This window comes from Alternaria alternata (genome assembly GCF_001642055.1).
Source record: "Alternaria alternata strain SRC1lrK2f unplaced genomic scaffold CC77scaffold_10, whole genome shotgun sequence".
Lineage (NCBI taxonomy): Eukaryota > Fungi > Ascomycota > Dothideomycetes > Pleosporales > Pleosporaceae > Alternaria > Alternaria alternata.
The window spans coordinates 704,681-728,505 of record NW_017306199.1 but is presented as its reverse complement, the minus strand read 5'-3'; the positions used below and the strand labels follow the sequence as shown (position 1 = coordinate 728,505).

The following is a 23,825-nucleotide window of genomic DNA, read 5'->3' as shown; positions in this document are numbered from 1 at the left end:
TTTGCTGCTGTGTGTACGTGGCATTTCGACTTGCCCTTGTTTTTTAAAGCGATGAAGAAAGAGAGGCTGGTTCCTTTTTTCGATGAAGATGAGCGGATGAATGATTAATCAGATACCTCGATTATTACAATCATGAATGTTTTTGCTTATACCACGGAATTCTTGAGGGTGATTTTGGAAATAGTACATCTCTATTTGAATGTGTCTGCAACCCTCTTTTCCCGAATCAATATCCTCGCCGCCAGATCCGGAAACACCAACTCGTCATGAACCTGGTTCTTTGGTCTTCCCTCGCCTGGGCGGAATGCAAGTTCGTACTTGGTTAGAAAGTGTACCACAATCATCTTGACCTCGTTGGCAGTGAAGAAGCGGCCTGGGCACGCATGGGGCCCGTATCCAAAGTGCAGCCACTCGGTGTCTATGCTAGAGAATTGGTGACGGTTCTCTTCGCCTGGGACAAGACGCTTGTAGTAGTAACGCCATCCGTCGAAGCGCTCTGGGTCGTGAACGATCTGCGGATCCGCTGATATGGAACTGGCAGCCACACAGACTTGTGTGCCTTTGGGGATGTGGGTGCCATCGGATAGGGTTAGTGACTTGGCGGCATAGCGTTGGAAACTCACTGCAGTGCGTTAGAGTGCACGCCTGTAGTTTGTTGCTTAGGGAAACGAGACTTACGTAGTTGCGGAGGATTCACACGCTGAGATTCTTTCATGAAGCTGTCCAGCTTGCGCATTCGAAATAATGTCTTTTGACTTAACTCGCCGTCCTCTTTAATCGCAGCGAAAGCTTCTTCAAGTATTGGCTCGATGTATTCCGGATAAGCGCAGAGGTCATACAACACTTGTGTTGCCGTTAGTGCCGCAGGCGGAATCGACGCTTGGCTCATGATCAACGCTCGGTGTGCTATGTTGGCAGGATCGCTCTCGTTCTCAATTTTCGCAAGATCCATCATCCACTGTACAAAGTCGTTTGGTTTCACGTAGCCTTGAGGACTCTCAGCTTGCTCTTTTCGACGTCGTTCTACAAGTGGGACGATGAGACGTCGAGCTTCTCTAACGCAGTGTTTTGCTCCCCATCGAACTGGTAGAAGATGGACAATGAAGGGATGAAGGAAGGTCGGGAAGAGTCTCAGTATGATGCCTGTCGGAATAGCCGTTTCAGTGTACTTGATCGATGCTTGCAGCCACGCTTCGTTCTTGCAAAGGTCGGGACCGACGATGAAGTGAGCGGACATGCGGGTGGTGATCCGGTTTAGAAGGCGCATCAAATCTACCTCTTTCCATTCATCTGATGTCATCTGTTAGGTCGCGTTCGCAGTGTTTCATGAGCATATACCTTTGCATTCAGGCGTTTCTTCGGATGTAGCGGCTTCAAGTTCCTTCTGCATGATGGGTATGAAGTAATGCAATGCTGGGGTTAGCTTGCTCAAGACGGCTTTTGTCATGATGCTGCTATCTACCGTGAGCTGCAACATTGAATATTTGCCCACGAAGTTCTGGATAACCACAAGTCAGTAGAAAAGCCCATTGGGTGAGTTCGCTTGCACTTCTAATATCACATTTTGTGGGGTGATATTTTACATTGTAAAAAGAGGGAACTAACTCGATATAGTCCATGAGCAAAACTCAGTTCTGACTCGGGGAAAGCTTTAAGCTCGTTCAAGTATTTGTTCGAAACGACAAGGAGGTCGATATCCGCACGGAGAAGCTTGAACATCGATGCTTTGCCCTATATAAGAGACTACTTTTAGTCCACCTTTGCCAAATATGGAACGTCTGTTTTGGGGAGACTGACTTGGCTGTATCCTTGGGCAAGTATGGATGAAGCATTCTGAAGAAAACGGTAACGTAGAAGGAGGATTGGTTCTAACCATGATCGACGGCCAACGATTGGCGCTTTGAAATTCTCTGTCCTATGTATGAAGAAACTGAGAAGGTAGGAGATGATAACGATCCCAATGATAGGTGCACGTATGTCTCCCATCATGATGAAGCTAAGTCAAATTCCAGTTTGTGTGAATGACTGGCACGAACGATCTTGAACGACTCATGCTATCTATGACTTAAAACAATCTTTTGTAGAGAGAGATGAAGGTTAGTGAGATGATCACACGGAATGTCGGTCAGCGAAACAGACACCCAAGACAACGTCCTACGGAGTACGTAGGCCAACGGCCCACTACATGGTTCTATTTACCTATCAATTAAAGTACCGACGAAAATCAAGATATGCTTTCAAGTTCGTATCTACGATCATTCTTGGAAATGACCTTTTCCGTTTCGGCATTTTTCCGGCACCATCACGGTGTCAGCAACGTGCGTCACCTATGGTTACTAATCACAACTCCCCAATTTTGCTCGACTGAACAAATTCACCGAGATCGATGGTTTTAACAAATACGCCGGTGTTGTGAATTTGGACAACGCGATCTAATTGTGTGTCAGAACATCAAAGAGGACTGAAGCGTTGCACATCAGTTTCGCGACTAGTGTAAGGATACCCACAAATCGTTGTACCCATCTCTGACTCCGACTCCGACGAGTTGACTATAAGTACAACGATATATACAAACATACACCAACTTAGCCGCAATGGGGATGAAATCTCTACCACTATTAGAAAGTTGGGGTCCTCGACCATTGTGATCGAGACGAGGTAATCGCCTGAAGGAGCGTATACGAGATCGTCGCAGTGGAGACTGCTTATCGTGTATCCAATAGCACGTGAATTGTCTATATGCTCCGAGTGCAAGACACCGACTTTGTCCAACTGAGCCTCCGCTTTCTATATAGCCCACGCATCTTGCTTACAACGTAGATCAACCAAACAGGAGGTTCTGATCCCACTATCTGCTTCCGGGAGATATAAGTCGTTCGAACATCATACTAAGAACAGTTCGTTACACCAAGCTTCATGGAGGACCAGATCTTTATTCAGTCTCGCCTTATTGATCCGGATGAGGCCCGCAAGAATGGTGCCTTCACCACCCTCCCTATTCGCATCCACAAGCGAAATGACATTGCCGATGAGACCGCTCGTAGGGTCCTTCGTGATTGGGGTCACCATGTGGGTGATGGCATGGAGAAGAAGGCACTCACATCATTCAGTCACCTAGGCAATCTCAATGCCTTCACATACACTGAGGCATTGCCGGAGAGACTGGGTGTATTGTCCTACTTACTCGACCTTGGACTGATCCATGATGGTACGTGCTCCACTTATAATCTTGTTTCGAAACGAGTAAAGCTGATATTACTTGTTCCACAGATGCCACCGAAGGGATGGGCTTAGAAGATGCCATAGCCGAGCACCATGACTTTGAGCGATCCCTGGACGTTGAAGCGACGGAGGAGGTTGCTCAAGGCTCGAGAGCGGACAAGCTCAAGAAGCTTGGCGCTCAAATTCTTTTAGAAGCAGTTCAAATCGACCGAGAGATGGGAATGCATATGTTGGAGATGTACCAGAAAGAATGGTTGGCCATCGTTGAGAAGAACGACGACAAGGAATTCGACGACTTGGAAGCTTACTACGCTTATCGAAAGTGTAATTTTGGAATGAGGTAAGCGTCTCCACTCACTCCATGGGAGGTTTCGTGGCTTACTGAAACTAGAGCATTCTGGCCCATGGTCGAATATGGAATGGGCTACCGATTAACCTCAAAGCAACACGAACTTATCAAGCATGTAATGGAGCCCATTGAAGAAGCACTCATGCTTACCAACGATTACTGGAGCTGGGATCGCGAATACGAGGATTGGAAAACAAATGGCAACCGGCTTGTCAACGTTGTTGACGTCGTACGGCGAACACGGTCGATACCTATCGACGCAGCTCGAGATGTTGTGAAGCAAATGATTATCGAGACTGAGCAGACTTACGTCAAGAGAAAGACCGATTTCTACAAGGAATATCCTGATGTCTCTCTGGACGTGAGGCGTTGGATTGAAGCCGCCGGATGTGTTGTGTCTGGAAGCCATTACTGGGCGACAAGCGCACCTCGTCACCATGTCCGGTTCCGCGAATCGGTTGCACAGGAGAATTCTCCCTTAAACGTTACCAGCGACAGATCTTCCCCAGGAGCTTCCAGCGAGACGAGTGCTCTAAGTGATGCTTGCTCTAGTAACACCTCATTTGCTACGCTCATATGCGAGAGCCCTGAAACCAGGGATGTCCAGGTAGCCACGAACGTGGAGAAGAGCAAACGAGGGCAGAAGAGGAACATCGAAGATGGGTCTCGTCAAGACGGCCCAAGCAAGAAGGTCCATACAGAACTCGGTTGGGAGATGCCCGATGACATGGCGGTTCAATCTCCATGCCATTATATCAGATCCTTACCTTCGAAAGGGGTCAGATCGATGCTCATCGATGCTTTGAACGTGTGGATACAAGCTCCCAAGAAGTCTGTCAAGGCTGTAGAGGAGCTAATCCGCTTACTGCACAACGCGTCGCTAATCCTCGATGACATCGAAGATGATTCGCCCCTTCGCAGGGGCAGGGCGGCCACACACCTCGTTTTTGGGCATTCGCAAGCAATCAACAGTGCAAACTTCATGTTTGTCCAAGCCGTTCAGCACGCACGCAAGCTTTCGAACCCACAGGCGGTGGACATCGTGCTGTATGAGCTGGAGCGATTGCATCTTGGACAGAGTTGGGATTTGTTCTGGAAGCACAATCTACTCAGTCCGAAAGAGGAGGAATACATGAAAATGGTGGACAGCAAGACTGGCGGGTTGTTCCGTATGCTGTTGCAGCTTATCGTCGGCGAAAGCGCACAGGAGCCCAAATGCGATGTGGAAAGGCTGATTCGGCTGATGGCGCTGCTGGGCCGGTTTTTCCAAGTGCGTGACGATTACGTTAACCTGAAGTCAGACACATACGCTGAGCAGAAAGGGTTCTGTGAAGACTTGGATGAGGGCAAGTTCTCTTATCCAGTTGTACATTTCCTGCAGCATGCGCCGGAAATGCTACGAGCCCACGTCATCAGCATATTCCGGCAGCGACCGAGTGGTGGTACAGGACGAGAGACCACGCCGATGGCGAGAGAGGTTAAGCAACATGTGTTGGACCTCCTCGAGTCGGAGGGAACGTTCGAGGCTGTGCTGAAATTGCTCCGTCGAATGGAAGCTGAGATCATCGCCGAAATTGGGCAGTTGGAAGAGATCACCGGCGAAAGCAATCCTATGCTGCGGCTTGTGATCGAGGGCATCAGTGTGCGAGGGTTGGCGTAAAGTGTTACCTTTTAGCGTACGGTTGTGTGTGTGTGTGTGTGTGTGTGCTATAGGTAAATTGATTGAAGCGTCAGTGTATACGACGTATTGTTTGTGGAAGAGTATTGACTTGTTTGAGCCTTTTCCACAGGTGCAGGTGCACTTTCGCTAATGCGGGGGCTACGTATTTACCCCCGCTTTTCGCTCCACCCGTTACTTCTATCCCCGTCACCATCGCCATTGAATCAACCTTCGCATGGTCGAGGTCTGCTGAACTCTACTGCCCCTCCTCCCCTTCGCTCGTCGAATACTGTGCGCTTCATCTAAGCCGTCTCGCTGCTGGTCGGCGATCGCCACACGAAAATGGGGCCTCGATTACTGGCAAGTAGAGAAGGTTGCCGACATGGCTTGGAAAGAGCTGCTCGAAGCTTGGTATCGCTCGGCCCGGTTTCACATGGGCAAGGATCTCGGATATATCGAACGCTTCTTATCTTCGAATGTAGCTCGTCTAGACACACCCCGTCACCATCTCATCACGAAGATCAGTATTACTTTCAATCAGAGGGACGTAGTTTTTCTCGGAAAACCATTGGGGGGAGACGTTACAAGGGTTCCTACGTCTCGCGCACGTATATTGGAACGACTAGAACACCTTTTCCTGTTGAAGCGCGGTGCCTCGATTCATCTTTATGTGATCATAGGCTGTAGGTGGACTCGCCGTATGATGATGATAGACGCCCGATCCCCGCGTCGCGAGAGGAAAGTTCTGCGACAGGTCACCACCGTGATGTCCGATGTTCTTTCGTGTCTGAGTGCTAAGGGATACCGCCTTGCTATGGGTATCCAACTTTTCTCGAGACGGCCAGACAAAAGCTCACTATTTGACTTATGCTCGGGGAATTTACCCCTTGAGGAAGAGGCCTAGGTACTTTGCTAACGAAGACGGTTCCTGTTTGATATGGCGGTATGTTTTTGGTTTCGACCGCGAGAGAAAGACACATGGCTGATTGTGATTAGGAAGCGTGTATCAGGCACTCCCTTAATGTTACATTAGTAGCACATCGATGGCACACACTTTTCGCGTGTTACCGTGCCAAGACGCTACCGAGATCCCTGTGCTGCTGCCTAAATCAAAAGACCCTCACATCACATTTATCTTTCCATTGTTGTCGTATCATCCGTTACGCTCTTTGCACCAATAACGAGATGTCTCAAGATACTACTGCCAAAGAGGTCCTGAAGCTATATCAACAAGCTGTCGCGTATGTTTTGGCGAGCCATGTTGATGCTAGCTTCTACTGAACCACTCACTAGTGCACGACGACGTACTCATATGCGCTTTCCCGATCAGGATCCGGAAGCCATCACTCGACTCACAAAAAGATTGAAAATCTTCGATTTGTACGGACAAGCGTCGTGTCGATACATATGTCAAGAAATTCTTCGCTCTCTACCACCCGAGTTGTGTGATGTGATCATCGAATATGTCATCGACCACAATGACGCAATCGTGAAAGTGAACCGCATTTGCGAGCCAGTATACGCAAACACGAGAGGTCAATCGCTAGAACATCACTGGAAAGTGGAATACGTCGGAAGACTTATGCTGGCGAGGATGATGACTGTCTGGTACAGAAATAGTAACTTTGTGATGCATGGGACGCAATATTGGAGGGAAGACTGGAGAGATTATTCTTTGCGTGTTTTCCTCAACGAGGAAGCACCTTGTCTATACCTTCCACGCTATAGATTGATCACGAAAATCTCCGTTACGATACATGCAAGTAGCATTACCGTGGATTGGAAGCAGGAAAACCGAAACTGGAATGGTGCAAATTCAGCGGATTTGCGACCAACATGGGGACAGGTGGTTCAGGGCTTTGAAGCATTGTTTCAATTAAGGAGCGGTGCGTCGATACAGATTATCGTCCACGGGTCAGAACGCATTGGTCTGGGAGATGATCGACTAGATGACATCCTCGCGACATGCACCGCTCCGATTCTGGAATCTATGAGCCGCTTGAAAAGAGCTGGATACATTCTTAGCACCACCTTGCTTGTTGGCCAACGGAGTTTTGGGTATTCTTTGTGCGAGCCCAACTCGCTAGACGAAGACGCTGCACACGTTCCTGCAGGTGAAACAGGGTTGATTTGGAGGCGAGTACTCGCCCCAGATGCGGTTCATCCCTAACTGATGTCAATGTAGGCCCTGTCAACCGAAAGTTTCTGTCACTTGGTACCAAGAGCTGCAGCTTATTAGGTGACAAACAGTTGGTGAAGCATGATTGGTGAATTTTGGTTCTTCGAAACAACGAGGTGTCTTACTGGCCATGTGGTAGCCGGTACCGCATCTTTCTGTGAGCGCATCCGTACTGTTTGTATCCGGGCAATACAAGCGCGAAGTCTCCTCACGACTCACTATGATAACAACCATCATCAATGTATTCACGAGTCGCTACCGGAAGACCCCTTTGACTCCACTTACTGCATTCACGTTTGCTTTATATGCATCGTCACCAACATTTGCTAATCTCACTACATATCAGAATGACATGTCACGTCTCCACTAGCACTTCGACACAAGATGCTACCACGGTCGGTACTGCGCTTAGAAGCTCAAGACTCTGCTGCAAGCAAAACTAATTTGCGCTAATTGAGGGCTATAGTGGAACTTCAAGCAGTCGTCCAGAGTTAGACTCCTCGGTGTCGTCTCATATGCCCAGTAATACGTAAGAGAGTGAACGGGTATCAAGGATACGAGCATTTCCGCGAGTATAAGTCAATCAAAGACCAGAAATCGAAAGCCTCAGTAGAAAAACCTCCAAACGAAGCCTGGCAGTTCCGTAGCAACTCTGAGCCCAGATATTCGACAACAGGCGTTTTGTGCAAAGGATCAAACTCGCTTGTTGATGGGAACTTCAGGCTGCCGATACCCTCCCATCTCTCTCCGACGTCTGGCTTGAACGTGATAGGAATGAACTGGCGAATATTGGGCTTCGCTCCAGGAATAATATTGGGGATGACTCGAAGGTTAAGACCCTCGTTCCCCCGTGGCGGTATTGGGCCCGTTCCAATGAAGTTAGAGGGTTTAAACAGGTATTCGATGATCGGATTACCAGGCGGTCGCGAGACAGTAGCAGTGACGAAACTCGCTACTCCGGTTCTCTTGGTAACATTGAAGTCTATCTCGCCCATAACTTTGGGGTAGCCGAAATTCTCACGCCCACCATAGACAGCATCTTCATTGTCCGAAACCAGCAGGATCGCGTAATCGTATTTCCTTCCTTGAAATGTTACTTCGATCTGATGGATAAGTTCTTTGTATGGTCCGATGTTTGTGAAGCCATAATCCAGCACCCACGTTGTGACGATGGGTTGTCTTTCAAAAGACAGCTGCTCTGGGATCAACTCTCGGGCAGATGCGCCGTCAGTGCGGTACCTTATCTTAAGGATGTCAACATCACTGAAACGTGGTGCGGTGTTTCCCCGTGTGTAAGGACTTGCAAAAGCCGGGATAGCTTTAATGTTCTGGGCAGAAAGAGCGCCCTGGATGGTTGCCATGATTTTATAGTTGTTGAAATGATTCGAGTGCTGACGGAGAAGTAAATGTAATGACATCTCCATCAAAGGAAAGGAAAAGTTTGAACCTATATTTGGAATTGCCTCTGTACGAAGCTGATTACTAGTAGTACGGCAGCTGAACATGACGCGTGTAAGACCTGGGTACTTCTAGTGTAGCTTATAGGGCAACTGGATTATCTCCGGCATCTGGGCTGTCACCACTTACACCAAGTCATCGCTTCAGAACCCACATGCCCCTGTGCCGAGGACAAAATACACACAATCCTTGTGAAACTTACGGATATGCCTTCGAACTTGTCGTTGTATTGGTAATCATGCCCGCATTATGAAGTTCGTACGAGGAGCTTCTTCTCAAGATTGGTCTAGTTCAAATGTAATAGCACCGGCGTCGACGAAATAGTCTTCTTGGCAAGAATCGCATCATGCGCGCATCCGGCACTCGGATATGTTAGAAGCCGTAATATTGATCTCAGTGTAAGCATTGCCTACCTATTTTGTTGTATCGCAATCATACATCTATACTTTTGACGCCTCTAGAACTTATCTGTACCTCACCTTGTCGTTACTCGACCAAGCACTATAGATTTATGAATACTCCGCAAATTTCTAAAACGCTGTAGAGCACCTCGCTAAGGTCCACTAATAGCTTTAGTAGGCATGACTGGCGTGGTAGTCGTCTTGGGTACTGAGACAATCCACTGCGTCAACAAGTGAGTCTCTTGCATACAACTGACTGTTTCCGTCACCGGCCCCATCTCGCCCAATCCAGGAACCACAGTAGTCAAAATAACGTACGAAGTTTTTGTAGCGTCTCTCACACCAGCATCAGAACTTGGATGAAACATACCCGTTCTCATAACGTTGGCCAAGAAGAAGGCGCCTGCTATTGTGCCACCTACAACAACCAGAAAACAGAATGTACCTATGGAAATTCGAAGCTTGTTGCTGCGCCAAAGACGATTCCATAGCGGCTGCTGTGGCATGCGGTACGGAAGATGCTCAGGGAAGCTTTTACGGGATTCGGGATCTGTCGACAAATTTGCTGGGGTTGGAACTGCCGCCGGCAGTGCTTCCTCGGCATCAGCGCCCTCTCCGACAACAGAAGCTCTGGTTTGCCTGCTATCAAGCAGGTTTAGACTGTTGCGCATGCTTTCGGCACGTTGCCAGAATGGGTCTGTATCATGAGCCATGACACTGATGATGTGGTACGGTTGAGCACCAGTTGAGATTGAATCGAGTTGAGAGCCGTTCTGCTAATTGAGATGAGGGTAGAAAGACTAGAAGAGTCATTGCTAGTCCGCTGTAGGGTACATGATGCGTCCACGCCCAATGCTGTTGGTTCACAGTGTCGCTTTAAGACGATAGAAAGTGAACGCGGTCCAAGTCACAGCGATCTCAAGAACTTCGCAGTCATCGTCGGTAAGAGCACATAGGTTTTCCTGATCTACACGGCTATATGCATTATTATGCGAGTAGAATACGACTTATTCGTCCAGGTATTGAACATATGTGTTAACTTTCCATTAGGAATGACTTCGCTGACAAACATATACCTAAGGTCTGGACCTGGTCTTCTGGCTACCACCTATTCCATCACAGAGACGAGAAGAAAGCATTAGCATCCGTAAGCGGACATATCACACACGTGTATTCTCCGGTCCACTTTCCACACACTGACCGTTTTCCTGGCACATCACAAATTTCCCTGCATTCTTCTATCGTTGGCCAACTACCTTTGCTAATACAGGTCTCCTGCGGAGAAGCCACTGTCGTGAGACTAGTAGGCGCTTTGATGAAAGACACCGTAGCTGTAGGTGTCGTTCGACCCGGGATCGTTTGAGCTGTCGTTATGGTGTACGTCACTTCTGGTGTTACTGTGACAGTACCTCCTGTTGATGTGGATGTCGTGAGAGTCGTCTGGTAGACGATGGTATGCTCATTGGGAAGTTTGGACATGCCGATTCGAATGCCGGTTAGCAGGGACATTATGATCATTCCCAGGCCAAAAAATAAGCTGAAAGCAATTAGAACCCATTTATTACCGAAACAGGCGCTGGCCCTGGCAAAAGAACGAGGTGGAAGTTGGGCTTCTGAGTCGTGAGGGAAGTGAGGGTGATTCGAGTCAACGTAGTCTGCAGGAACGCCGGTCGGTTGAGTGATTCTGGATAAACCAGTACTACCGCGTTGAGAAGACATGTATGCTGCTGTTGAAAGGCTTCGGTAGGATTTGGCGTGCTGTTGTATCGTGAAGATTTTGATCCTCGTATAAGAACTACTCGGATTACAGCGGGGGTATTATGTAGAGACTTCCATTTTAGTGAATAAAGAGTCACAGGATAACATTATGAGAGCAGAACGTGAGCATCATTGAGTTCGCACAGGGTAGGAACGATCTAAGACATGACGAAAGCCGTGAATTGTAGCTACCTATGTACTCTCTCACGCCGTTATGTAGCGGGAAGTGTTTGTGGTACTCCGGGCCTTCCTGTTTATCAGACTTCATGACGCGTGGTAAGTGTGACGCCCGTCTGCGATAACGCACTAGTGTTGCGACGTACGGTATCGTAGTTGAAACGTAGACTCAATAAGCATGATTTTCAAGAAGTTTTGGATGTGTTTGCGATGATAGGTAGGAGAGATGGGAAATAGGTAAAGGAGACGAAAAAGACACCACGTGTTGAGGAAGGGAAGTGCAGTGAGGTTTGCTATAGATCGGCGCAGATACTTATCCGGTAGTCTCGGAGACACTGCGGTCAGACCCAAAGCTTCCCAAATTGCCCACGAGACATACTTTGAATGAACAAATACAGGCGACATATCAGATTGTGATTGCATAGTAAAGGGATTGAGGCCAGCAGCGGACGAAGAAAAGAGCCCGATGCCACCCCGGTCACCTTTGAACGAGCCAAAAGAGTCAGTGATTCTAGGACGATTGTTTAGCCGAGCAGGAACAACAAAGTTCTGACCGAAGATCCACTTATCCCCGCTCCAACACACGGACGACGCATGTCGGTGTATTTCTCGATGGTCGGTCCGACTCTTCCATCGATGAAAAAGAACGGTGAATTTAAAGTCGTTCACACAATGAGCCGGCTTTGAGTTTGCGTTCACGCTCATGTCCAACGTTATCAAGTCACAAAACCGGCCGAGTGCACTAAACCGATAAAGACCGAACGGAGTCTCCAATGCATTCGCGATGATAGTTCATCTTTTGAGACCTTGAAGTGTGTCCTAATTGCTGCAGATCATGGAGTTCAGTGCGACTGTCTCTGAACCTGTCTCATATCTTGCTTACCCATTTTCTCTCCCTTCGATTGCAACCGCGGTGTTCAGTTGCTTTTTGTGTTTTTTCTACTTATACTTCTTTGGTAGAGGGCTTAGTACAAACGCGACTTGGTATGCGCTTACTGAAGATGCACTGTCGAATCACTCAAAGGCGAGGGAACAATGGATGACAGATGCTCAGGAGCTGTTGTACGGAGGACTCAAAAAGGTATCGAAAAATTCAGATGCGGGCAAACGTCCTGTACTAACATGTCCTCGAGATCAAGGGCGCTATCATAGTCACTTCCCCCATTGGGCCGACAATCTTCTTGCCAAATTCGTTTGCAGGTGAGATTCGCAACATGAAAGAACTCAGCTTTAGTCGATCTATTGTGAAAGTACGTTACGCTACTCAGCTTATGAACATCACTGACTTCGTCTTGTGTAGAATGCTTTGGCTCGCGAACCAGGATTGAACCCGATTCTGGCGATTGACTATCATGGAGTCATGCAAGAGGTTGCCCGGCTCGACCTTACTCGCTCTCTGGGTATGAGATACAAGTTCCAGACTGCTTACTTGACTGCTCACATCAATAGATTCCGTCACTGAAGTCATGAATACCGAAGTTGAAGCCGCCCTCCTGGAGATGCTAGGAGACATCTCCGATTGGAAGACTGTGGATCTGAAGCCTCTTATTCACCGCCTTGTTGCCCGCATCTCCAGCCGCGTCTTCCTCGGTCCTGAACTCTCCAACAACGAAGAATGGTTGAACATTGCCTTGTCGTACGTTACCCAAGCAAGCATGGTGACGCGGAAGCTTCGTGGCTTGCATCCACTATTACGACCCCTAGCGCGGTGGTGGTTTCCCGAACTAGGCGTATGTAGAGAGCAGGTTGACAAAGCGCGGAAAATTATCACTCCACTCGTGCAGGATCGTCTACAGAGAAAGGCCAACGGGCAAATCACCGAGAAGACTGCTGATATGTTAAGTTGGCTGGACGACAAGGCAAAGGCGAAGGGTGTGAAGATTGATTTCGCAGAGTTTCAACTCTTGCTCGTGGTGGCGGCAGTACACACGACTACGGAGACAATCGCAATGTTCATGGCTGATCTGATTGAGAACAAAGAGGCAATTTCACAGCTCAGGAAGGAGATTATTTCGACGTTCTCGACTTCTGGTTGGAAAAAGACATCGTTGGCTTCAATGACGTTGCTTGACAGCGCGATGAAGGAATCACAGCGGTTGAATCCTATCACGGATCGTAAGTGACATGTCCAACTTCATTGATGATTCTTCTCTCACGCTCATAGTCTCGATGCAACGGATCGCTTTGACCGATGTCACTCTTTCTGACGGTACAATCATTCCTAAAGGTTACAGACTGGCTGTGGAGCACCGCCTTCGAGATCCAACCCTGTGGTCCGATGTCAACAAATTCCAACCGGACCGTTTCCTCAAGTTACGCGATACTGATCGAAGCAAGTGGAACTTCGTCACTGGTTCGCCCGAGCACCTCGGATTTGGCTACGGGAAACAATCATGCCCGGGACGGTTCTTTGCTAGTAACGAGATCAAAGTCATCGTCATACACATGCTTCTCAAGTATGATTGGGAGTTTACGGATCAAGGAAGATTACCAAACGGGTTATCTGGGACAGACCGCTACATGGACCCGAGGCAAAAAGTCATGCTAAAGAGTAGGAAAGAGGAAATCAACCTGGGTTTACCTTAAAACGGGATTTGTGACGGGTCAAGATCTCACCGCGCCAACAATGTAAGCACCATTGTGGTAATCTGAGTCACCTAGAACTTTGAAGATTCCTTGCTGTTCAACTCACTGCCGATTTCTCTGCCACATTCAGAGTGGTAGCCGATGGTTTACGACTTCTCTAGTGTATGGTGGATGTAGGCTCCATCCTAAGTCGTTGCATCTCATGGTGAAGGGTGTGGCAGTCTATGAGAAGTGATCGATTTACTGCTTGGAGAAAACTGATGGCGTTGCTAAGGATGCGTTCGTGGTTTATTATGATTGAGCTAAGCACTAGTTACGCGTCGAACCCATGATTGCCCTTGCTTGGTTATTCTAGCAACTGCATCCGCACTCAGCGGCGTTGTTGCAGTTCTTTCCACACGACTGCTGCTGGTTGCATTGACCCCAGTCTGTGCATCCGTTCCAGGCTCCACTTCCATCACCGCCTGCAGTCCAGCACCACTGTCCACCATCACCACAGACCTTCCAGCAGCGCTTTTTACCAAGATCGCATCCGTATGGTGAGCCTGACCAACAAGCGCGTCTGTCGAGGGGACTCTAAAAGGTGGAAGAGTCAGTATCTGTATATTCAGGTGTGTCTCAGAAGCAGATGACTGCGATGATCTCCCACTGAAAGCATGTTGAGATACACCTGGAGATGTATGGCATGAACTGGGATGTATGTCCAGGATATTGAGCTGGGAAGGGGGGAAGTGCAATTCGAATCAACGTACAGCTTTGTCGGTGAAGGACAACCAAGGTGTGTTTGGGGGTGGGACGGAAGAATTGGCGAAGTCGGGAGCTTCGCCTTCGTTGCCGGCGTGGGGAGCTGAGAGAACTCCAGCAGCCTGAATGGCACAGAAGAGGATGTCGGTGAATCTCATCTTTGCGGTTTCTTGTGGACAAGGTGAATCTGACCAAAGGATTGATTGATGTGAGTGTGGTGGTGAGGAAGAATGGAGAGGGCTGCTCAAGAGTTATATACTTTTCTCCTCAACCTGACTTCGTATTCCAGCATCTGTTAGTCTGGCTAGCAGTGTTGCTCTACACCTTGTTGGTCGTAAGTTTGACGGCTGCCCTGTCGTCCCATGTAACGATGATCTGCCAAGTATCATGGCTTTGGGTCCACAGGATCCACTATAGGTAGGGCGCCTGAAAGACATGAACACTCTTAATACCATTCAGGCTGAATTTTAACTCTACCAAACTCTGCTGGTGAGCCCGACTGGAGCTTTGCTCATGGTAGTGGAATCACTGAGGTCTCGAGGACGCGTTTCATGCTTGATCATAGCAAGATAGTGTGATGCAGATCGACCTGCGCTGCTGTTAGGGTATCGAGCGGCTACAGTGTTTGGTGAAATCCAAGAGACTCTATTGACGCACTCAGCTGGCAGATGCCTGCGTTGTTCTAGCGCACTGCGAGCTGGAGATGTCACGGTCTAGACTACCCATGTTAAAGTGCGTCGATTACACCGGTGGTAAATAGAGCTCCAATTAGGAATTACGCCGAAAGTGCTCGTTTGCCCTGCCATGACCACCTTCAAACTGCGTTGGTGAGTTGTGAGCGGTCTGGCGGGTACCTGTGGGGCGTCCCGTACGCTAAGACGGAAGACCAATGACCGTTGCGCCACAATCCTCAGGGTCCAGCCCCTACGGAGACACCTTCTTTCTCGTAAAATCACCTTCCAGCTACGGTAGGTGCGCTTGAGGCGGCATGCCGAGAAGCTAGGCGTCTGCGGGGCGTTCCCAGGGTCCAAGGGTCCACGGGTCATCATTGCGGCGTGCCGAGGTCGTGAAGAAAACGCGCAATGGAACATCGCACTGGAACCTCGCAATTCGTGTCCGCCCAGCCTAACATACGCAGTAGAAACGGCTCGTCGCTTTGACACGTCGCTATGACACATCGCTTTGACACGTGCTGAGTACCACTACTGTTGCGTCTACGTCAACCCAAACTGACCTCAACTGAACTGCGCACCCTTCCCAAGACTACCGATGAGCACCTCATTCACCTTCTCTCCCAATGTCTCAATCACCCACACTTGATCTTGTTGTCCATGAAGATAGGATTACTCTTACTATCGACGCTTCAGCAATCAACACGTCACTGATCCAGCGGCGTGCTGTTACCATCTATGATCTGTCTGGAAGAACTCTGCGGATGAGACGCGGCAGAACTACGCCACGCCACGACTCTAATTCCGATCCTTCAGGATGAGATAGGGGAGAAAGGCAGCATACAATTGTACAATAAGTACACAGAGATACGGTATCTTGATGTGACGCTTAGCTGCGTACGTGAGATGGCCAATCAGCTGCTAGCTTGTCAGTGTGGCTATGGAAGCCACAAGCCATTCTTCGCCTTTCGAGAGTTTTGTGGGGGCGAGCTAGGCGTAGTGCAGGGATTCGCTAGCGCGATATCCTGGCCAACACGATTCCTCGCGCTGTGCAACCAAATTTTGATCGTGTTGTTTGCGCAGAGCTTCTGGCCTTTCAATTTCCTCTCGTGATTGTGGAACACGGCGTCGCGTAGCAACCAAACATGGGGTCCATATTGAGAACTGCATCGAACGCAACGGCTGCCCGCGCGTAGGTTGAACAGCTTCCAGACATGGGACATGTCTGACGAGAACACAGCTTGCAGCAGCGCCTAGATAAGTACCAAAGAAAGAAGCAGATGCGAACACAAGTGTTAATAAAGCATAAATATCGCATACGTAAAGAACTTGCGGAAATTAAAGCCAATAGGAGGTTGCTAGAAACAAAGCTTAACACCAATTTAAGCAACGGCAGCGGATCAATCCGGAGGCTGAAGAACTTATACAAGAATCGGTCATAATAGAACGAAGTCGATGCCATCCTCTATGCGAAGGCATGCAGCAGTATCTGTCACGCGAACTTTGCGACATAATCTACGAACATGCGATAGGCCCCACCGAGTGGCATAACAATAATCACACTGTTTCTGTACTAGAGTCAAACAATCCCGCCGGACCGGAAGTGGTTTTGACTAGTTCTATACAAGATTTCTGGGGCATTCTTCGACGTAAGAATCATATTACCCGCCAGACGCGACGGAAACTGGTAGAGTGCTGGTACAAGACCTGCACGTTCGACTTCGCGACAGATGTGCACCTCATCCGCGCGTTCTTCAAAAGAGATGCGGCAAACTTTTAGATCCTTGAAACTTAGTCTTCCGGTCTTTGATCTAGTTTGTCAGTTAGAGATCGCTGTCCCTCGGGATGTCCTGATGGATGAAGCAAGGTTCAATAAGACTCTTGGCCAAACTCTGAGAGATCTTGCTCTGCTGGAACAACCAGCACGCCTTCGACTAAATCTTGACACTTCCTTCAAGATTAGCACACCTCCGAAGGCATATGACCCTTCCAGATTCAGTAATCTCGGCGAACCGGACCCGATTGCACGAGGCGAGACATTCAAAAAAAAAACTCTCACAACTGCTCTCAAGCTTGACAGGTTGGAAAGTTGAGTTGGAATTTGAGGTGTGAACGTTACACTAGAAGTACAACATGGAGAACATCATTGGCCATGGCAAGCTTGGCGACGACCTGTGCAGTGGTTTTGAAGTGCAAATGATCCTACCTGGATTGGCAGAGTTCTCACACTCTCAACAGGAATGTTTATTTCATAAGGTATGTCATGACACCGCAGTATCACAATCCACGCCGCTGACTTTGTTGCTTAGCTTTGTTATGAGCTCGACCAGTATTATGACAATACACTGATTGAGTTTTACGATAGAGACAGCGACTACCCATCAAGTGATGGCTCAACCAGCTCGGAAGATGGAACCGAAGATTACAGCGATGACGACTACTGGGAACAATCAGAGCTTACCGAGGATGAAAAGTTTGAACTAGGAGTTGAGCTCGCGTTGTGTGCGAACGAGGATCTCAGCATACCTCCAATGCACTATTGTTAGCTAGACAAGTACGGTGAGGGTGGAAAGCGCCCATACGCAATCGGGCTGGATCGACCGCTCCATAGGCCTTCTCCATGATTTGAGGCTCCGTAGGTGGCTTAGGTCCATGCACATGAGACATGTATGGACTACCCTTACCTGCCAATACTAACCTTGAACCCGTCTCCCGTTCTCTTCCACTTAATGGTGAACTTACCTGCTGGCGCCCGTGCTCTCACCGCGTGCGTGTCAGGCGGCTTGGCGAGCTCGCTCTATCACTTATACTCGATTCCTTGACCAATCCTCCTTCCACCCACCTCCTCCATTCCCAAAAATATACATCGCCTTACGCTATGGCAACCACACCAACTCTGCTGGGCGCGAACAAGAGCCTACGTGCCAACTGCTTCAAGTAAGTTTCAGGTAGTAATTCTTAGCAGTAGCTAACATCATCTCAGGGCGCTGAAGGAAGAACTAAAAACACAATTCGAGCTGCAAAGTCTGCGTAGCGAGATTAAACAGTTGCAAGACCATGAGGAATCTCTCAACGACAGGATCAGTGCCGACGCGTGGGAAACGGCCGATTTGCTCCTTGCTTTTGCCAGACATGATTGCCTCGAGCTTTGCAACAAAGTTTACAAGGCTTTTCCTAGAGAAGTTCGAGACATCATCTATAGATACATCATCGGCTGTGGAGAAGTCGACATATGTTCTGAGAATCATCGCACACGGCACAGGTGTGGTTACCGCTCATCGAATTCGGAAACTCAGAATTGCCTCTGTTCGTCAGGAATGCACAGCGACCACTGGTGGAAGAATGATTTCGTAGGTGCCAAGATGGCCCGCGAGATTGGTGAGCATTACTATCGAGAATCTCACTTCCGTTTCAAAGTGGTATTCTCCCAGCTCGTCAGATTTCGCGCGACGGACCAGTTCAATTACGGCTTCCTACCGGTGCACTTCGTCTCAAACGTGGAGATCGTTGTAGATTGTCGCGAATACAAGTTCCGGCCCATTAGTTCCGCCAAGGACGATGCTTTTGTCGACGAACATCAAGACCAGCTACGCTCAAAGCGCGAATGGTGTTGCTGGGACGATAGGAAACCCCAAGAAGATATTTTCGTGGAGCTGGAGTACCTATTTGGTTTTAGACCAGGCACTGGCATTACCATCAGGCTGATGCGATCCCAGCACCACATTCAGACTACCCGTCTTGAAGACCAGGAATGGATGTGTCACCGTGTAGTACCTGTTATCTTTCCGGTACTTCAGCGACTCAAAGACACCAACTGTCGCGCTCGTCTAATTCTCGGTACGGAGACTGATAGCGGGCCCGACGAAGACGGGCACATGCCCTTCGCTTCAAAGTGGAACCCGACATCTATCGAGGCCATCACAGCAGGATTCTGGGAGGTATGTACAAGGGCCTTACTATGTATCGTTGTTTAACAGACTGACACCTGTAGTATGTCGAGACCGAGCACGAACGTGCAGTGCAAGCTGGGCTGGAGGCCGAATCTGACGGAGATGACATACCTTTGGACGGCTTTATCGATGGAGGGAACAGTATTCAATGGGGCGTGGCGCCCGTCTGGGGAGAACAGACTGCGTGATATATTCCTGTTTTCGAGAAGTCTTTGCTTTGTTCAGATTGGGTTTTGTTTCCACACGTACAAGAAGGGACGTGAGCGACTGATGCTGTTCAGGTCACAGTTAGAGTGACCTCTCTACATTTCCTTTCTAGTCTAAAAGTTCTGAAAATTACTCTTGCATGGCTTAAAAACTCATCTTTTATAGGAAGACAGTTCCTTATAGTGCGTTGCCATTTCGTTTCTGATACCTCATTGGATGATCCTTAATCCTACCGCGATACAGAATTTACATTCACGTGAACCAGCGCCCAATGATGTAACACTCGAAGGTGACCTTTCATTCAGCCTATAGGCAGACATACCGGTAATCTCTCTACTTCCTCCACTCGCCTACAAATGAACGCCTTTCTCTGCCATTGAACTTCCCTCTCACGATACACCCTTCCACTCCACCTCTGCCACAGCTGCGGTCCGAGATACCAAGTAAATTACCACGTGTCTTCCCTTCGAAATATGGCGAGTCAAACGGAATCAGAGGAGCGGATGAACAATCTCTGCGGAGAATGTTGCAAGTAAGTCATGTTGGTCAATTGGAAGACAGAAGTTTGACAAACGCTAGACAGCTCCGTACCGGGCTTAAACTCGAAGACCTCTACCAGACAGAGGTCAAGCGACTCGAACGACGGAGTAAAGTATGCAACGGCCAAAAGGAAAAAACCAATGCGGTTCTGAACAAATACGCACAAGCCTCGTGTCGTGAGCTATGTGACCGCATGCTCGAAGTACTTCCCCGCGAACTGCGCGATACCATCTATGGGCACCTTCTACCCCATTCTAACACAGTACCCAAGAGGTTGACTGCCATGGACTTTGATGGCCAGGTTCGCCAAGTTTGCGTCGAGAGTAATGGCTCTGTGGGATTCTCCACTATGATCCCGTTGCATCTCCACGAGACCGAATATAGACCCCAAGATTTTTACCGAGAAATACTTGAAAGACTTTTCCAAACGACTACGTTCGATCTTGGGGACGACTTGAGCCTCATAACGGCGCTTGGGTCATGGGATGGAGGACTCGGCATCATACCTGCTGATTACCCCCTCGACATTTCTTTCCTTATCAAATTTGATTGGTTAGACCTTCGGTGCAAACACGATCCCTGGTTCGTTTATGACACGCCATTATGGCCCAAAGTCTTTCTCACTAGACTAGAAGGATTGTTCAGCTTCAAGCCTGGCACGAAGCTCACCGTCTGTATCCAGCAAGACAACGTCTGGCAACCGATCGCACAAGAGGTTAAGGAATTGGAATGTAAAGCCGTGGTTTCGATCATCTTGCCAACACTGCGAAGGCTCGCCGCCATTGGTACAAAAACTAAGCTGAGTCTGGATGGCGTTTGTGAACTGGAAATCGACAATGATAAGGTAATTCTGGAAGGTATGGAGGACCCATGGAAGAACGCGAGGAGTCATTGAGCTCTTGCTCACTAGGCCACACGCTGACTGCGATAAATGGTAAGGGGCTGCGCTGCGGCTGAACAGGTCCAACGAATGAGCATAGTTGACCTGTATCTCGCGTTGCTGATGTGTGTTATATGCTCGGAATCTTTTCCAGCGAGGAAGGCTTGTAATTTGTCGATTTGGTGTCGCTCTAAACATAGCGGGGTTAGCAACTATCCGATAATGCGGAGTGGCGTCAAGCCCACATCTTGTTGTCTAATCGTGTTAGCCCAAATTGGTGAATTACCTTCCGCACGATTAGTAAAATGTCCACAAAGGATTTGGTTGGCGTAAGCTGAGTGTATTTCCGTGGGTGAGACATGGGGGGCCTGGCCAAGGGTACGACATAATGTTATGCAGGGCATGAGTACCTAAATAAGCGATCAGCAGCACCCTGATAAACAATAGTACTGATACTTCGGCGCAAATGTAGATTTACCATGATCTTCCCTTGTCTTCACGTGTAGGAAAAAAGATATGGCTATAGCAATGGATGAGATATTGGCGGCTGCGCAAATGAATGGCAGTGACTGCACATGCAGGCAACTTCGGAGGCGCGCTTTAAGGTAGGCGCAAATGCATCGGGCAAAGACATCTCCATGATGTACCATCATACTGACACGACCTGTAGAGCACTTTCCGAAGAAAGCATCCGTAAAGCCCGTCTCGCAGCACTACAGCGAGAACTTGCACTTCTGGAAAAGGATCTTGCCAGCACCACACCAATGACACAAGATGCTGTCGAAGAGCTTGCAAAGACGGAATGCCAGCAGCTTGCCAACGCCGTCTTGACTAAATTACCGCGTGAGATCCGCGACATGATCTATTTTCACCTCAGTACACGCGGTCGCGAGCTCATCGAGCGCGAGCATTTTCGGACAACCTTGGACCCACTTACGAGATTATACTCGTATGATTTCGAGAGGTGGAAAGCGCAGCATTTTCCCGCGCACTACTGGAATCCTGAATACGTATCCCAGCGCTTCTACTGCGAGCTCTTGGAAAACTATTACCGTACTAGTACGTTCTTGTTTGGTGATGATCCGGGGGTAATGAAGCGTTTCCTCAACACAGATGAGATGAAACTTGGGGTAGCTCCTAAAGCACTGGTTTCTAGCGTTGAGATTGGGCTGAATGCTGTGTCGCATGATCGAGGCTCCTTCCGCGCTTACATGTTCGGCATACCGAAATCACCAGAGCGAATGCGGGAGGCTCTTGATGGTATCTTTGAACTCAGACCTGGAGCTAGAATCGTGATTCGATTCGTGACCGAGGCGAAAACTAAGGAAGAGAGGGATGAGCATTGTAAAGGAGCGATGAAAATGCTGTTCGACGAAGCGCAGGTGGAGAAGATGAAGATGTACAAGGTCAAGTTGGTGGTTGACGAGGGGAAGGTCTGGGATCTGGCGGAAGCAATGAAGGATGAGTGGATGGCGATTCACGGGTGAAGGTATCATACAACAGGAAGCGACGAACTCATTCTGCTCGATGACAGAGAGCTTAATGACTTGAAAGTGATGATTAGGAAACACGGAGTAAAAGCCACTCGATAGCCGCTAGCGTGTTATCACGGTCAGCTCTCATTGGCCGAGAGATGACGCCATCAGGGTCCAGGGGGAAGGAAGTAGCACCCCGCCGTAGCAAAATTGTTAACGCGAGGCTGCCCAATGCCCCTCGGTGAATGCTTCCACGCGTCAGACTCCTTCCCAGTGTCTTTAAACCTCAATTCACCCCTCTTACTTCATTCAGACGCGTCTCGATTCCATATCGCAAGATGGCCGGCGTTCCGAACACTTATGATGGTGCGCAACCCTCATCCTGCACTTGCTCCGCCCATTGCTTACCCTGTGTATAGCGCCCGTCCACATCGCTGTCATAGGCGGCACTGGCATTTCTTCCCTGCCAGGCTTCACCCTCGCCGCGACTCTCGATGTCGATACGCCATGGGGAAAGCCTTCGTCGCCTGTTTCCATCCTCCAACACCCTTCGCCCTCCTCCGGCAAGCCTATCCCAGTCGCGTTCATCTCGCGACACGGTCTCCACCATGAGCTCGCACCACACGAGGTGAAGAACCAAGCCAACATCGCCGCGCTGCGACACCTCGGCGTGCGCACCATCATTGCCTTCTCCGCCGTCGGATCGCTACAAGAAGAAGTACGACCGCGCGACTTCGTTATCCCCGACCAGATCATCGACCGTACAAAGGGCATCCGGCCATTTACCTTCTTCGAGGGCGGCATGGTCGGCCACGTTGGCTTTGGCGACCCCTTCGACAAGAAGCTGTCCAAGATCGTCAGCCAGTGCGGACACGCGCTAGAGGGAGACGGCGTCACTCTACACGATAAGGGAACGCTCATCTGCATGGAGGGACCGCAGTTCAGCACACGCGCAGAGTCAAACCTCTACCGTGCGTGGGGTGGCAGCGTCATCAACATGTCTGCTCTGCCCGAGGCCAAGCTTGCGCGAGAGGCTGAAATTGGGTACCAGATGATTTGCATGGCCACGGACTACGACTGCTGGAGGGGTGACGGCTCTGAGGATGTCAACGTTGAGATGGTCATGGCACACATGAAGGCAAATGCTGAGAACGCCAGGCGATTCGTCGGCGCGGTGCTCAACGAGCTCAGCAAGGAGGAGCATGAGGAGCAGGTCCTCGCTAAGCACCTCGATGGCCAGATGAGGTTCGCAGGTGCCATGACAAAGAAGGAAGGACGCGGGCAAGAAGCGGAGAAGAAGCTGCAATGGCTCTTCCCTGGCTACTTCGACTGAACGAAAGCTGCCAGCAAGCGCGCTATTGGCAAAGGCGCATGACTTATGACTACGATGTACTCAAATACTGGGAACCTGAAGTTACGCTATCCAGATGAAGAACTACTGCATGCGCCCGACGGCTCTCCAAATTATTGGAGGTACGATGCAGCCAGTGAAGCCTATTGCGGAAGGTCGATAGCATAGGTAACTCCAAATACATTCCGTGTTTACATCATGGAAAATGTACGTTAGC

General features: G+C 49.1%; 13 protein-coding genes across 13 annotated transcripts; 10 read left to right on the top strand and 3 right to left on the bottom strand.

The window, feature by feature from the left end:
* Nucleotides 1-191: 191 nt before the first annotated feature.
* On the bottom strand, nucleotides 192-1,989 carry CC77DRAFT_1031169 (putative cytochrome P450 monooxygenase; the record flags this gene model as incomplete). The annotated part of the gene is made up of 5 exons (XM_018526643.1): nucleotides 192-622; nucleotides 679-1,290; nucleotides 1,339-1,498; nucleotides 1,606-1,731; nucleotides 1,798-1,989. 5 exons carry the CDS (start codon nucleotides 1,987-1,989, stop codon nucleotides 192-194), a joined length of 1,521 nt encoding a protein of 506 aa, XP_018386202.1.
* Nucleotides 1,990-2,916: 927 nt separating this feature from the next.
* On the top strand, nucleotides 2,917-5,231 carry CC77DRAFT_1031168 (terpenoid synthase; the record flags this gene model as incomplete). Its single annotated transcript, XM_018526642.1, has 3 exons — nucleotides 2,917-3,208; nucleotides 3,271-3,562; nucleotides 3,614-5,231. The coding sequence occupies 3 exons, from the start codon at nucleotides 2,917-2,919 to the stop codon at nucleotides 5,229-5,231; spliced, it is 2,202 nt and encodes a 733-aa protein (XP_018386201.1).
* Nucleotides 5,232-5,384: 153 nt separating this feature from the next.
* On the top strand, nucleotides 5,385-6,353 carry CC77DRAFT_80715 (hypothetical protein). The gene has a single exon (XM_018533285.1). The coding sequence runs from the start codon at nucleotides 5,614-5,616 to the stop codon at nucleotides 6,133-6,135; it is 522 nt and encodes a 173-aa protein (XP_018386200.1). The 5' UTR covers nucleotides 5,385-5,613; the 3' UTR covers nucleotides 6,136-6,353.
* A 26-nt stretch (nucleotides 6,354-6,379) lies between these two features.
* CC77DRAFT_1050155 (hypothetical protein) lies at nucleotides 6,380-7,775 on the top strand. Its single transcript, XM_018527614.1, has 3 exons — nucleotides 6,380-6,472; nucleotides 6,525-7,367; nucleotides 7,417-7,775. Exons 1-3 carry the CDS (start codon nucleotides 6,417-6,419, stop codon nucleotides 7,472-7,474), a joined length of 957 nt encoding a protein of 318 aa, XP_018386199.1. The 5' UTR covers nucleotides 6,380-6,416; the 3' UTR covers nucleotides 7,475-7,775.
* Nucleotides 7,776-7,906: 131 nt separating this feature from the next.
* On the bottom strand, nucleotides 7,907-8,771 carry CC77DRAFT_1050154 (acetoacetate decarboxylase-like protein; the record flags this gene model as incomplete). Its single annotated transcript, XM_018527613.1, has 1 exon — nucleotides 7,907-8,771. The coding sequence occupies one exon, from the start codon at nucleotides 8,769-8,771 to the stop codon at nucleotides 7,959-7,961; it is 813 nt and encodes a 270-aa protein (XP_018386198.1). The 3' UTR covers nucleotides 7,907-7,958.
* Nucleotides 8,772-9,449: 678 nt separating this feature from the next.
* Nucleotides 9,450-10,632, top strand: CC77DRAFT_1008803 (hypothetical protein; the record flags this gene model as incomplete). Its single annotated transcript, XM_018523559.1, has 6 exons — nucleotides 9,450-9,502; nucleotides 9,731-9,902; nucleotides 10,139-10,211; nucleotides 10,269-10,288; nucleotides 10,351-10,416; nucleotides 10,540-10,632. The coding sequence occupies 6 exons, from the start codon at nucleotides 9,450-9,452 to the stop codon at nucleotides 10,630-10,632; spliced, it is 477 nt and encodes a 158-aa protein (XP_018386197.1).
* Nucleotides 10,633-12,039: 1,407 nt separating this feature from the next.
* Nucleotides 12,040-13,790, top strand: CC77DRAFT_935317 (cytochrome P450; the record flags this gene model as incomplete). Its single annotated transcript, XM_018534435.1, has 5 exons — nucleotides 12,040-12,285; nucleotides 12,338-12,454; nucleotides 12,505-12,604; nucleotides 12,714-13,319; nucleotides 13,432-13,790. The coding sequence occupies 5 exons, from the start codon at nucleotides 12,040-12,042 to the stop codon at nucleotides 13,788-13,790; spliced, it is 1,428 nt and encodes a 475-aa protein (XP_018386196.1).
* A 2,374-nt stretch (nucleotides 13,791-16,164) lies between these two features.
* On the bottom strand, nucleotides 16,165-16,801 carry CC77DRAFT_80188 (hypothetical protein). The gene has a single exon (XM_018533254.1). It carries the CDS (start codon nucleotides 16,665-16,667, stop codon nucleotides 16,302-16,304), a length of 366 nt encoding a protein of 121 aa, XP_018386195.1. The 5' UTR covers nucleotides 16,668-16,801; the 3' UTR covers nucleotides 16,165-16,301.
* A 537-nt stretch (nucleotides 16,802-17,338) lies between these two features.
* Nucleotides 17,339-17,751, top strand: CC77DRAFT_1061347 (hypothetical protein; the record flags this gene model as incomplete). The annotated part of the gene is made up of 2 exons (XM_018528421.1): nucleotides 17,339-17,461; nucleotides 17,515-17,751. The coding sequence occupies 2 exons, from the start codon at nucleotides 17,339-17,341 to the stop codon at nucleotides 17,749-17,751; spliced, it is 360 nt and encodes a 119-aa protein (XP_018386194.1).
* Nucleotides 17,752-17,936: 185 nt separating this feature from the next.
* Nucleotides 17,937-19,424, top strand: CC77DRAFT_1094788 (hypothetical protein). Its single transcript, XM_018529759.1, has 3 exons — nucleotides 17,937-18,142; nucleotides 18,189-19,143; nucleotides 19,197-19,424. The coding sequence occupies exons 1-3, from the start codon at nucleotides 18,084-18,086 to the stop codon at nucleotides 19,341-19,343; spliced, it is 1,161 nt and encodes a 386-aa protein (XP_018386193.1). The 5' UTR covers nucleotides 17,937-18,083; the 3' UTR covers nucleotides 19,344-19,424.
* Nucleotides 19,425-19,835: 411 nt separating this feature from the next.
* Nucleotides 19,836-21,168, top strand: CC77DRAFT_1070379 (hypothetical protein; the record flags this gene model as incomplete). The annotated part of the gene is made up of 2 exons (XM_018529110.1): nucleotides 19,836-19,894; nucleotides 19,942-21,168. The coding sequence occupies 2 exons, from the start codon at nucleotides 19,836-19,838 to the stop codon at nucleotides 20,795-20,797; spliced, it is 915 nt and encodes a 304-aa protein (XP_018386192.1). The 3' UTR covers nucleotides 20,798-21,168.
* Nucleotides 21,169-21,588: 420 nt separating this feature from the next.
* Nucleotides 21,589-22,206, top strand: CC77DRAFT_915946 (hypothetical protein; the record flags this gene model as incomplete). The annotated part of the gene is made up of 1 exon (XM_018533676.1): nucleotides 21,589-22,206. A coding segment is annotated over one exon (618 nt), but the record flags the coding sequence as incomplete, so codon positions are not given.
* Nucleotides 22,207-22,386: 180 nt separating this feature from the next.
* On the top strand, nucleotides 22,387-23,791 carry CC77DRAFT_80532 (S-methyl-5'-thioadenosine phosphorylase). Its single transcript, XM_018533271.1, has 2 exons — nucleotides 22,387-22,623; nucleotides 22,677-23,791. The coding sequence occupies exons 1-2, from the start codon at nucleotides 22,503-22,505 to the stop codon at nucleotides 23,588-23,590; spliced, it is 1,035 nt and encodes a 344-aa protein (XP_018386190.1). The 5' UTR covers nucleotides 22,387-22,502; the 3' UTR covers nucleotides 23,591-23,791.
* Nucleotides 23,792-23,825: the final 34 nt, after the last annotated feature.

Excerpts from the sequence above, each read along its gene's own strand:
- CC77DRAFT_80715 (XM_018533285.1), top strand. The coding sequence starts at position 5,614 with ATGGCTTGGAAAGAGCTGCTCGAAGCTTGGTATCGCTCGGCCCGGTTT.
- CC77DRAFT_80188 (XM_018533254.1), bottom strand. The coding sequence starts at position 16,667 with ATGGCATCGACTTCGTTCTATTATGACCGATTCTTGTATAAGTTCTTC.
- CC77DRAFT_80532 (XM_018533271.1), top strand. The coding sequence starts at position 22,503 with ATGCTTCCACGCGTCAGACTCCTTCCCAGTGTCTTTAAACCTCAATTC. Across the intron at positions 22,624-22,676 it reads CGTTCCGAACACTTATGATG|CGCCCGTCCACATCGCTGTC; the intron begins GTGCGCAACCCT and ends CCCTGTGTATAG.
- CC77DRAFT_1050155 (XM_018527614.1), top strand. The coding sequence starts at position 6,417 with ATGTCTCAAGATACTACTGCCAAAGAGGTCCTGAAGCTATATCAACAA. Across the intron at positions 6,473-6,524 it reads CTATATCAACAAGCTGTCGC|TGCACGACGACGTACTCATA; the intron begins GTATGTTTTGGC and ends ACCACTCACTAG. Across the intron at positions 7,368-7,416 it reads GAAACAGGGTTGATTTGGAG|GCCCTGTCAACCGAAAGTTT; the intron begins GCGAGTACTCGC and ends ATGTCAATGTAG.
- CC77DRAFT_1094788 (XM_018529759.1), top strand. The coding sequence starts at position 18,084 with ATGGCAACCACACCAACTCTGCTGGGCGCGAACAAGAGCCTACGTGCC. Across the intron at positions 18,143-18,188 it reads CTACGTGCCAACTGCTTCAA|GGCGCTGAAGGAAGAACTAA; the intron begins GTAAGTTTCAGG and ends ACATCATCTCAG. Across the intron at positions 19,144-19,196 it reads TCACAGCAGGATTCTGGGAG|TATGTCGAGACCGAGCACGA; the intron begins GTATGTACAAGG and ends TGACACCTGTAG.